The sequence below is a fragment of the Cryptomeria japonica genome, chromosome 2 (genome assembly GCF_030272615.1).
Source record: "Cryptomeria japonica chromosome 2, Sugi_1.0, whole genome shotgun sequence".
In the NCBI taxonomy this organism is placed as follows: Eukaryota; Viridiplantae; Streptophyta; class Pinopsida; order Cupressales; family Cupressaceae; genus Cryptomeria; species Cryptomeria japonica.
Genome location: NC_081406.1, coordinates 525,535,735 through 525,548,412, shown reverse-complemented (window position 1 = coordinate 525,548,412; position 12,678 = coordinate 525,535,735). Strand labels below are relative to the sequence as shown.

At 38.7% G+C, this 12,678-nt stretch overlaps 1 protein-coding gene across 4 annotated transcripts in view; it reads right to left on the bottom strand.

Moving 5' to 3' along the window:
* The window catches only part of LOC131052191 (uncharacterized), a 423,207-nt gene that overhangs the window by 379,258 nt on the left and 31,271 nt on the right, over positions 1-12,678 (bottom strand). For all 4 annotated transcript variants that reach the window (XR_009371577.1, XR_009371578.1, XM_059216699.1 and 1 more), the window contains exon 2: positions 5,092-5,211. Coding sequence is in view for 2 of the 4 variants with exons in the window: in XM_059216699.1 (XP_059072682.1) it covers positions 5,092-5,211 (120 nt within the window). In the remaining 2 variants the exon portion in view is untranslated. The remainder of the gene's footprint in view (positions 1-5,091; positions 5,212-12,678) is intronic.

Sequence of the window (12,678 nt, the reverse complement as noted above, 5' to 3'; positions counted from 1 at the left end):
GGATGCCAAAATGCAGTTTAATTTTATAACTTATGGTTGGACGCCTTTGGAGGAAACTCTCATTAAAAAAGGTTTATACTTAGTGTTATTTTAGCATTGGCTAAAGTTGGCATCCACTTGAGGGAATAATGTATTTGTTGCCAAATAAAATATTACTATTCCATGGGCGATTTATTGTTGAGGAAAAATATTTTATAAAGTGAAATATTAATAAGGCAAGATGGATGCCTTATGGAGAAATAAGTTAATTTTATAATATATTTCACTTATCTACCTTGGATGCCACATTATGATTTTATTGTCATTTTTATAAAGTACATTTGCTCCTATGAGAAGGTCGATTTGGAGAAAGGAGAAATGAAATGTAATTTCAAAATAATGCGAAGAGAATGTGCATTTGGGTTTGGCGTTCATTTGGAGGGAATGTGAATTTGAATTTGGAAACACAAAGTCTATAAATAAGAGTGTTGGGCTCTTGTTTTTGGTATCCATGAATATTTGTAATGAAATTCTGCCAAAATGGTGCCAGAGTTGAGCTTCGAAGTTGAGAGCTTCCTAGCAACCATCAGTTTCGTACTTGAAAGACAGTGCCTAGCTGATTATTTGTGACTATCTTTCATCCAGAGAGATAGATTGTGCTAATCGAAGTGATTGGGAGATTTTCATTTTTCGGTGTGTTGGGTGTGTTTCCAGTTGCTGGTTTTTCAAGTGTGTTGAAGGTGTTTTTTCTCGTGGCTCCCTGTGTGCTTGACGTGTGGTTCTGGGTACTGGCTCCATTTCTTCCTATACCTTAGGCGATAAAGTTTACCATTTTGTGGATCTTGAAAAGCTGATTTGGATTTTATGTAGCAAGTCGAACTTCCCAGCAAGGTCGTTCCCTTTCCTTGGATGACTCGGGTTGCGTGCAGATTGTTTGTGGTGTTCGCGGTGCAGGTTTGAGGTTCTATTTGTGTTGTCAATGCTATATCTCTCATTTTCTTTTGTTTTTGTGTGATTCGGAGTTGATTTGGAGAAGTTATGAGCATTCTGGGGTGTTCGTAGCTTGCCGGTCTATGTGTTTTCTGTGCATGTTATTGATTTTCAGAATTTCATAGTTGTGTGTTAGAAGAGTTTTTTGGTGTGAGTAGTCTAAGTTGGTTGGGGAGTGATTATCTATTATTGTTGCAGCTGTTTTTTATTAAAGCAAAAACAAGTTTTGAAGGGACCCTAAACCCTTTACAAAAGGAGATCAGTTTGGACTTAACAAGACATTAAGCCAAAACAGACCACAACAACAAAACAGCCCCATAGCTAAAGATATTCAAGAATAACCACTAAACGAAGCTGAACTAAGACGAGACGAAACAAAGCCAAGAAAGGGGATCGAAATAGACTGACCTGTCCAAAATGAAAAGCTACCTTACAAATAAAAACATATGCATGGAAAATCTGTAGGCAGTCCGAGATCCAAAAGGAGATACATCGAGCAGTAAAAAAGAAAAGGCAAAATAAAGTTCCAACTACCCTAAGGGGTTTTAACAACAGGCACCCCCAACCTGGAGCAAACAACCATCATTAGGATTTCCCTTTGGATCCCTTCTTTTGGGATCTAAGGGTCATGTCAAAAGAAAGCGAAGACCTTTTAGAATGTTTGCTTTTAACCGAAATCTAGCCTTCTTAAACCTTAGCAACCTCAGCTTGCCAATCTAGCGAATCCAAGGCAGGAAACCCAACGCCCAAGGAGAGGCCAGCAAACATCGAAGAGCCAGTAGGACCAGCAGAGCCAGGGCCAAGCACATCCCTGGAAGAAGAAACAGACAATGGGACAGCTCCAGCAGACGCATCAAAAGCAGAAACACGTATAGGGGCAGCTCCAGCAAACATACCATCCAGAATCCTGACACACCCAGCAGTAAGGACAAATCCAGCAAGTAATATATCAGGGCCACCAGATGGCTCAGAAGGAGTCGAAGCAGGAACACCATTTGAAACATCAGCAGAAGGGACAACACCAACAACAACATCCACTGAAGGAGTATCAAATCCCATCCCAGGGACCAAGGGGGCAGATCTAGCAGAATCTACCACAGGTACTTTAGAGCCATTGATGGGAAGATCCTGCCCAACTGTCTGAGAAGAGCTCTTGAAAACTGTATAATGTTGAGAAGAGGCACCTTTCCACCATGAAGAGGGCTTCTTCACTTTAACTTTCTCTAAATCACATTTAGTCGTGACATGCCCAGTCTTGAAGCATCTTCTACATCTAAAGGGAATCCCTTCATAATCCAAAGGTTGAATCTAGAAACCCTTGGGGTTCGAAAGTTTGATCTCTGCTGGCAGCCCCTTAGAAGCATCAATATCTACCAAAATACGAGCATAGGTAGAATGGAGGATATCAGAGGACTCCACATCCACCATAAGAAAATCTCCCAACGCCTCACCCACTTCCTCAAGGAGCTGGTCCACCCAAAGATGAAGTGGGAAGTTGAGGAGTCTAACCCAAATCGGCATTTTACAGAAGGATTCAAATGAGGGATTAAAATCCTCATGCCAAGGTTTAATCATCAAAGGGAAACGATTCTCCCAAGTAAAAAAATGGTCACATAGAATGATCTTTCTATCAACCACTTTATCAAACTTGGCAATTAAAAAGCCTTTGTCCAAAGGGAAAATCTGAGCCGAATCTGAAATGAGGGGTTCCCAATGCTTAGAGATCCAGTCATGGAGTCTTGGGAAACTGGGCCAAAAACCCCTAAACCGACATATAACCGCAGTAGAAGAACCTGATCAATCTCTTTAACCGTCTCTTCTTCCAGATTAAAAGCAATAGACTTACAAACAGGAAAAGGCTTAGTCTCAACATGAGCAGGTCCCTTACCCCCACCAAAAGCCAGACAATCCGCATAAGATCCCCTAGAGACCCCAAAAGTTGAGCAATCCGCACGATCCTTCCCTGCACCCCCTATGGCAGATCCATCCACAACAATGGGAGTAGAAGCGGACCCATCACCGTTCAAAGCAGCTGCAGTAGAGGCAATCTTGTCCACTCGGGCAGGAGAGCCATTGGACCTGCATTTCAAATTCTCAAACATCGGGAAAAAAAGACAGGCCTGCCCTTACATTACTGTTGCAGCTGTTGGACTTGTTATCAGCACTTGATTCTTCATTCTATATGATTTGTAATGCTGGTTAGTAGTACTAACAACAAAATTTTGTTATATCTTAGTCCCACTGCATAAGTGGAAGAGGCTGGCTATGTCGCCTATCTTTGGGATAGTGATATTTCATGTATTGATAATCCATAATGTGCACTATAAAGCTAGTTAGTAGTACTAACAGCTATCTTTTGGATTATTGCTTGTAGTCCCACTGCGTAAGTGGAAGAGGTTGGCTTAGCCGCCTATTTTGAATATTTTGTAATATTGTCCTCCCGCTGCATAAGCGGTTGAGTTGATTGTAATGTTGTCCTCCCACTAAATAAGCGGTGGAGTTGGTAGTAAATTTCATTTCTAGTCCTCCCGCTGCATAAGCGGTAGAGTGATTGTTCTTCAGTTTCTTGTATTATCCTTGGCTGGTTTACCACCAAGTGATCTTCAATATTCTCCATATCCCGCTGAAAAGTGGAAGGGGTTGGCTTGCCACCTAGATATTGTAATCAGTTTTCAGTTATTGGCATCTAACGATCCCCTCAACACTATATGCTCTCACCATCCCAAATTGGGCTCTCGGTGATCAGAAAGTGGAAGGGTTACTTTCAGCAGTATTGTGATTATCTTTCCTAACCTTATCGGGTGCATTGTAGTGTTTGATGTGTTTAAAAAATCAAAAAAGATTAAGGGGGATATTACAAACAAGAATTGATGTTGACAAGATATTGAATGACTATTACCTTGTACTTGAGGATGGACCTAATAAACCAGACTAGATGACATTCCAAACCAGGACATTTTGGCAATGGAATGCCAAGATTTCAATAGATAAATAAAAATTTCGGCAATGTTATGCCCTTCTTGAAAGATTTGAAATATAAACCCTCATCTCAGTAAAGATCAGTCAGTGAAGTGGAACTTACGAGAAGAAATGGGAGAGGAGAAACAAGATGATGGAGACTTCATAAGTAACTCAAGGAAACAAAATTGGCATTAGAATGAGACACACAAAAGGTCTGATCTTCAACCCAAAGAACTCCAGAGGACAACACAGCAAACTACTAGATTGAAATGTTAAAGTGATGTGGAATCTTTAAGAATATATAACAACTGAAATGAAAAGAAAATTATAAAATATAATGCAAATCCAAACAATATTACATTCATGTAAATTCTATACTTGAGTATATTACTTAATAATACAACTTTGTGGAGAGAATCAAATATTGCAGAAACGAAAGTTGTACGTATGCATTTCTTTCCAAGTGCTCCTGACAGGAATCACTAATATTTTCATAACTCTAACCAACAATGGTTGAAACATATCCATGACAAATGCATTTGGCATTCCAATCTCCACAATACGATCAATCATGTTACATTAATAGTTTGGAATTTCAAGGTGGATATGAATTGACTGAAGAGTAACAACTAATAAAGTTTTTAACCTTGATTTGTCCGTGGGAGCACTTCTGGACTTTTTGGATTTTATTTTGCAAGATTCCCTAGATAATTTTGTTTAGATACTCTAATTCTCATTTCTAACAAAAATCCATAGTCATCAAGATTGACCATCATAGGGAAGAGAACCGCATCCTCATCCCCATACCCACATCTTCTTATAATTGTTTTTCTATAAAACAAAACCTTTATTCGTTTACTACATACCCTGATTTAAAGTGGCCTGCACATCCTCACGACTGTACCTACATGTCTCAAGCTTGATATGAGAAAATCAGAATAAAAAACAAGAAAAGAAATTTTGCATTTCCCAAGACCCATCTTCAGTAAAATGCAAGATGCAAGCCTGGAAAGGAATTGGCAAGTTTAGCATCAAAAGAAAAGGCATGCTGTCTAATGAGACCATAAAACTGTATGATTTCATCAATACTACAGAAATGCAGAATACAATAAAATGCATCAGCGGAAAAGTATGATATAAGCTAAAAGCAAAATCACTTACAGAATCATACACTTGAGCAGCAACTGGTATAAACTGGATGCCAGACAAAAACATAGATGTCCCCATTGCAATCAGGGGAGCTGAAACAAAAGATCCCCACTTTGTATTGTTTTCCATAACCTGTTCATTTGACATCATCACCTTTGTTACATACAAAACCAATCCTCTCCATGTCATATAAGATCCTAAATGTTTAAAAAAGAAAATTGATAGCCACAACAGCAACAGAAAATTACCTAATTACTACCATATTATAACTAACCACAATGTAATATCATTATAGTAGGTTCAACTGGTATTTGTGCCCTTCCATTCTTGTCCCTAGATATGAATAGCTTATACTAGATCTCAAGTTTCATTCATTTATATAGTCTGACATGCCAAATTGGATAGATCAAAGGAAAGTCAGATATATTATAGTGTCAGATATATTAATTATTATAGTGTTATCTGAAATTAACATTCAATTCTTAAAATAAATTGAGGTTCGGGGGAAAGCTCCATACATATTGGATAAAGAGTACCTGGTGCAGAGTAAATATTCTAATAAACTGTACTTTCCGTAAATATTCTAATATTATAGTGTTATCTGAAATTAACATTCAATTCTTAAAATAAATTAAGGTTCAGGGGAAAGCTCCATACATATTGGATAAAGAGTACCTGGTGCAGAGTAAATATTCTAATAAACTGTACTTTCCGTAATGCAGAGTAAATAAGGCCTAGGCATGATCTCATTTGAAGCCCCAGAAATAATTTGAGGGTTTATGGTTGAAAAGATGGTGTACCTCAAAGAAACTTTCTTTGAATATAAATCATTCATGCTGAAGAGCTCATTTGACTGGATCATTTTAGAGAAGCTTCACCACTATAATCCATGTCTGAGCTTTTCCTGATCTTCTTTCAACCTCAGTTGCTTAACTCATTAGCTTTAGGTGAACCTTTAAGGAATTTTATAACAATCTGTTACGTCTATTTTTGCATGGCCATGCCCATGTCCTTATGTTGTCCTCATTTTTGTTTCCAAAAATGAAGGACCACTACGATGGAATTTTTATGAAAAATGAAAATTATTACTCTATGGCACGCTTCCCGAGGCAAAATTTTGACTAATCCTTGGACTAGCTTAATCCTCAGTCCATTCTCGAACTACGTTTCAAATTTCGTCCAATTCTGGGTTCGTTTGCCATGCCTTTCCTTCAATTTCGGGTTTTAAAACCCAGACTGCAGGTGGAGAATTTTCTTCAAAATGCAAGTTTTAATGATATTCATTGTTGTGGTCTTTGTAGGGGAATTTTTGATCACTTACATGTGCATTTTTTATTTCAAATATGTCACTTGTAATTTATTTTAAGTTTCCCATTTAATGTTTTTATCTTTTTGTTGTTTTTTGGTCATTTTTAGTTAAAATAGGGGTTTTTTAGCTCAACTGCAAGTAAACTTGCAGTTTGTCCAAAAAACCCCTACTTTAATGGGTTTTACATGTAATAGGGATTTTAAATCCCCATTACATGTGTGCAAGTGTTTAATACTTGTTGTAGGGATTTTATTTCCCCCTTACAAGTATTTTTAAACTTGCAGTTTGTCTTTTAAAACCCGATTTTAACATAAAGTTCATTTTTGACAATTTTTAGACTTGTCATTTGTCCAAAAAAACCCGATTTTGGCTTAATGAGTGAAAAGTGAAATTTTAAACTTGTTGTTTTATATTTAAAACCCGATTTTGAGCATGAAAAGGAAAAAGGAGAAAATCGGACTTGTCATTTTATGTTTAAAACCCGATTTGCTTCCTTTTGAAGAAAATCGAACTTGTCATTCATTTTTCAAAACCCGAAATGCAAGAATGAAGCGATTTTGGACTTTTTCAAGGCGAAATTCGTGGATGAATCGTTGGATGATGGGGGCGTTTTGAGCTTGCATCCGATCTTCTTGCATTTTTTGACATCTATCATGCCATTTCAAAGACAAATCCGCTGGTTTTTACCCTAAGAAACAGCAACTGCGTTTTTTTTTAACGTGCCTCATGAATGCCACGATTTGAGCGGTTAAATCTTCAATGTTGCCCACACTCCTAAATCGTTTTGGCCTTTCTTCCTAAGGCGTGGAGGGTAAGAGCAGGTTCGCACCATTTAATGGTGCATTGAATGTGTAATGAATGCCACGTTTTTTCACAAAAACGTGACTCTCTTGGCTGCGTTTTTTGGCATTGATACCTCTTCAAACACCTTTGGTATTATTGCTTTAGCAAATACCTTGATCGTTTTGCTGCAACAAACTTGAAATGAACACTTTCATTGGCATTTTACTCTTGCAAGTTTAAGATTGCTACCATTTTTGGGGGCATTTTCACAAAAACGTGATAAGGGTTTAAAAGTTCAGTTTTGCTTCTTCATCTCAAGAAGTATTGCATTGTTGGAGAAGCATTTTGATTTTCCAATCAAGGTATGTTCTTCCTTTCTTCTCTTCTTTTTATTTTCATGTTTTCTTCATTTTTTTTTGTTATTAATTGCATTCTTCACATGTGTTGTTCTTCCCTTAAAATTGGTTTTCATGAAACAAATCTTCCCTTTGAAATGCAATTGTTAAATTGCATTATTCTTCTCAAAATTCCATCTTAGCTAGTATTCGGGATTTTTAATCTCGATTACAAGTTCGCTGGAAATTGTTGTTCTTCCCTTACGGTTGAGAAATTTAATCATTTTTGGTTAAATTTCCAAGCTTGAAAAATGTGAAATACCTCTCTCTTGCAAATTCGTGTTTTGAAAACCAGATTACATGTTGAAAAGATCTTCCCATTTTCATGAAAATGACTATCCCGGATATTCCCATTTCTATCCATTCACGTTCCCCATATCCGCACTTTCCATTTCCATCATTTCCCGCAAGTCAAAATCCCATTTTTCATCCGTTTCTCCATTTTCGAATTTACAAGTATACTTGTATTCGGGTTTTAAAATCCCGATTGCATGTATGTACTTTCCAACTTGTATACTTGCGAAAATTCCCCCAAGATCCGAAATTGGTCAAAGTCAAGATTTTCCCATTTCTACATGTCTTCTCTCTTCTTCTCACAAAACCGTGAAATTCAGAGATCGAAGTTTTACCCATTTGAAAAAAGAAAGAATGATATTTGCAGCTGATTATGATGTGGCCTTAACCCTTTTAAGTCTTCATCACAGCATTCCAGGTTCGCAATTAATGTCAGATTTGCGGCATTGCCAACTCCAAAGAAAATGAAATACAAATATGATAAATAACAGAATGAGGTTACACCTTCCCAGGTCTCCTCGCCATTGGATCGCATCAGGGACACAGAAATAGGGCATGTTGATATGGCAGAATTCATTCACAGGGTAGAAGATCCACAGGATAACAACTTGCAGCGGCTGTTGGACAGCCATATCCATCATGCGTCTTCTTTCCCAGTGGCTGCCCTAGAACCTGAATTTGTTCTTGCATGCGCCCATCATTTTGACAAAGAGTCAAGAGTCATAAAAAATGATGATGGTGAAGCCATAATTCGTCTTGATGCGGATACAATCGAGAAGGTCTTCAAAATACCTCCTGCACCTGTTTACATGGAAATCACCAAAGAAAGTGCAGCAGAGTATTATGTGAAAAGAGAAAAAGATTGCAAGCGCCACATCAATAGGTGGATTCATGAGCCACGTCCTTCCTTCTCAAGATGGGCAAAGTTGTACCGTTGTGATTTCAAGTGGGAGATAGGAGACACCATCACTCTTCTCAGCAGAATGTTAGGCCTTGAGCACTCTAATGTCTTTGAGCCATGGATGTATCAATTCATCATGTTCATACGGCAGTCGCATCACATTTCATGGGGTGAAATCATCAGCGATGCTTTGTGCGAACAACTTGCAGCGGTTCCTACCACTATGACCTTCTTTATGAATTCTTATTTGGTATATTTAGCAGCATCACTTAGACACTTTCCAGGTCTTTCTACCAAGGGTGATCGCTCTCTCATACCAGTTTGGGAATATTATGACCAGCTGCCTTTGAAACCTAGCAGACTACATTTTAGAAGAGTCCAAGACGCATTCTTTGGATATTTTATGTGTCAGTTTGACATGGATCTCAGAAATAAGCGAGTATCAGATGAGGCATGGGTCAAGGTATCTGAGTATGGGTGCTTATTCCTGCAATTTCCCACCTTCACCTACATGAGGATTGGGTGCTATGATGGACAACCATACATGCTACCAAGATACCCGACCGATAGGATAATTCTTATGGAGTTGGGTAGACATATTATGGCTGTTCATACTCTTCAGTCTGCTAGACACAAGGTTGGAATGGGGATCTCCAGCACAAATCCGTTGAAAATTGGTCGATACTCCCTTGTCACATCTGTGAAGGCTAAGGCCATGGAGGTTGAATTGCAGGAAATCAAGCTTAAGAGGTTCAAACCTAGAGCTGATTTTGATTATAGAGGTATGAAGGAAAAGATCAAAAAATCCTTTGTACATGTTCATCGCATTGAAGACATCTGGGCAGATCTCCGCACAGAAGCTGAAGTCCTGAAGATGGATTACTGCAGGCTCACTGTTGAGCAAATTGTTGACTTGAACTTGGCAGATATCCCACAAGGGATGATTGATGATGGGCGTATACTTGATCCTGAATACACTTCACGGAGGGTTGAGGGAGCTCCACTTCCTTTGATCCAATGGTCACATAAAGAGTGCGTCTCCATTCTTGACAGATTTCAGCCTATCTTGGCCAACACTAACGCATGGTTAAAAAGCAATGCTGTTAGACTTATCAAAATCAAGGTTGGTAAAGAAGATGATTCTACAGGGCCTCTTGGACGAAAGTCTGAGATTCAGATTGATAATAAGGAGGGTGCTTCATCTTCAAGCACAAGGATCAAGTTACGAGTTAGTCGTGCAGTAGTGCTTCCTCCTGAGGAGACAACTACTCGTGGGAAGGAGAAAGCACGGTTCCATGTTCGGGTGATCGATCTGGATAATCCAGAAGAGGGGCAGCAATCTGATGATGCGCCTAAGTCTCCAGTTTCAGACACGCCTCATGAGGTCATTCCTCCAGTTTCTATTGAGACGCCTCTTTCTCCTCTTGATTTGCTCATTGATGAGTCTCCTCAGAACGCAGTTCCCATTTCAGCATACGGGCCTTCTCCTGAGCAACAACGAGAATGTGTGTTGGAAGTTCCTGAAGATAATCCCACTTGCATTCAGTTATCAGAAATTGATACTTCCACTTCTGGTTTTGAAGAATTCATGAGGCAATCTTCATGTCCGTTGGTAACTGAGCAAAACATAGTCGCTATTCAAACAGATATTCCTCCCAGGGTGACCACAGTGATTCAAACAGAAACTGCTTCTCCTTTGCCTACAGCTGTTACAGGAAGTGAGTTGATGACTTTGCCTCCATGGCTTAGTTCTTTCACCCCGAAAAGAAAGAAGCAAGAGATCTCACCTGATGCCTTCGACTACCAGCAACTCAAACAGTCCAGATCCAAAGTTGCTAAGAAGGCGAAGACTATTTCCAGGGTAACTGTTGATAGCAACAAGATGAAAGTAGCTGAAATTGTGGAACCTATTGCAGATAAACCACTTGATGAAATGTCAGCTGCTGATTATAAGGTTACAAGGGTAGAATTGGGCAAGCAAACACATGAAGTCATTAAACATGATGCTCAGTTTTCTGTTGCTTCACTAGTGCAAAGGTGTGACGATCTTCTTGCAAAGAAAGACAAGCTAGAAGAAGAAAACCGACAGCTCATGGAAGCCATCAATAAAATCACAAAACCTGCTGCTGAAGGGAGTAACTCCATAGGTTCTTCCGGTTCCCAAGAATCGATTCGTGGAGTAGAAAGGGCTGCTCAAAAAGTACAAGCACTGGATTCCTGGATTGATCACCTTCATGATCAATGCGTGCAAGTGATAAAAGACATTTTTCAAATAATGTCTAAGCTGGAAACCATTGAGGAGAAATTGGATCAGACTTCTAACACTTTCAAAAAGAATCTGGAAAGTGTTGAGAAAAGTCTGGCAATCTGGCGTACCGTGCCCCAACAACAGCTGAGTATTTTGCAGGAGCACACCATCATCTCTTCCAGGGTCATGTACTTGGAATTTGAGGAACTCATGGAAAACAAAACCCTTGTTCTTAAGTCCCTCATCGAAGAGATCAGTGATGCAAGGAGATTCCGGAATGAAGTTTATCAAGGTATTGTCTCACATTGTGAAAGGGCCTCTTGCAATATAGTAAGTCAGGATGGAGAGCTAATTCCAGAAGAAGAAGTTCTTGCGGACTTACAGATGAGGATTCATGGTGAATGGAGGAGTGAACAATTCTCGGCAGTTTCAATTCAAGCATTGATGAAACATCAAGCCTTTTTGCATGAAATCCAGTCCATCCTGGATAGAGACAATTCCACGCTCCTCCGCTGTCACGACACTATTGTGAAGACTATGGTAGTTGCTAAGAACACTCATGAACCGAATCCCGAGGAACTACAAGCGAGCATCCGGAAATTTCAAGGATTCATGTCTTCACAAAAGGCAACCTAAGTGTTTTTCAACACTTAGTTGAATTTTCTCTCTTTCGTAATCTTTAGTTGTAATTTCGTTTTGACAAGTTACATGTAAAAGTAATTTTTGTAAAATACAAGTTACACATTACTTGTACTTTTGTAATTACATGTAAGGCAACTACAAGTTATGTCCGATTAGGACTGTAGTTGGAATAAGTCTTAGTTAGTTAGAGTAACTCTTAGTTAATTAATGAAGTCTCAGTTATTTATTGAAGGAGTCTTGGTGGTTAAGAGAATCTCTCAAGTTAGTTAGGATCCTCCCACCTTTTTCTCAAGGCTCCTCTTCTATAAATACTTGAGAGGTCCATTGTAAATATATCTTTTGGAAAGCAAGCAAAAACTTTGCCAAATTTACAGCAAGAAGTCTTTGAGCTTATGTATGTGGATTGAAAGTTTTTGAAGAAATAATAAAGAAGGACTACTCAAGTTTTGAGTCTTTGAGCTACATGTTTGAGTTTGAATCTTTTATTTCTTCTATGCCAAGTGTTTCTAAAGGAGCTTAGTCCAATCTGATTTGAAGTCTTTGAGCTGCAAGTAGAGAAGATTAATTAAAATAGGAAAAATCTCTAGAAGGAGCAGCAAGTCTTTGAGCTTGCGTCTATTCTTGAGGAAAATTACTGTTTGATAAGAAATAGCAGCAAGTCTTTGAGCTTGCATTAGTTCTTGTCTTTGTGTTAAAAGAATAGATTATTCCAGTCTTTGAGCTGTTATCTTTTATTCGTTGTAAAATTTAGTATAGCAAAGGGTAGATAGGACTTCCAATAGTCAAGTCTTTGAGCTTGATATTGCTGTCCCGTCCCGAAGGAAGTGACGGGAGTCTTTGAGCTTTCAGGAAACTTCACTTCCTTTCTCTCATTTTACTTGAAAGTGGTTACTGCTGTTATTCAATCGCTATCCTTTTCTGTGAAGAGAAAAAGGATATTGTCTTTCTTGAAAAAAGAAGAAAGATTGCTGTCCCATCCAATTTTATTTTCCAAGTTGTAGTTAGATAGGGGGAGCCTTCCCTTAAT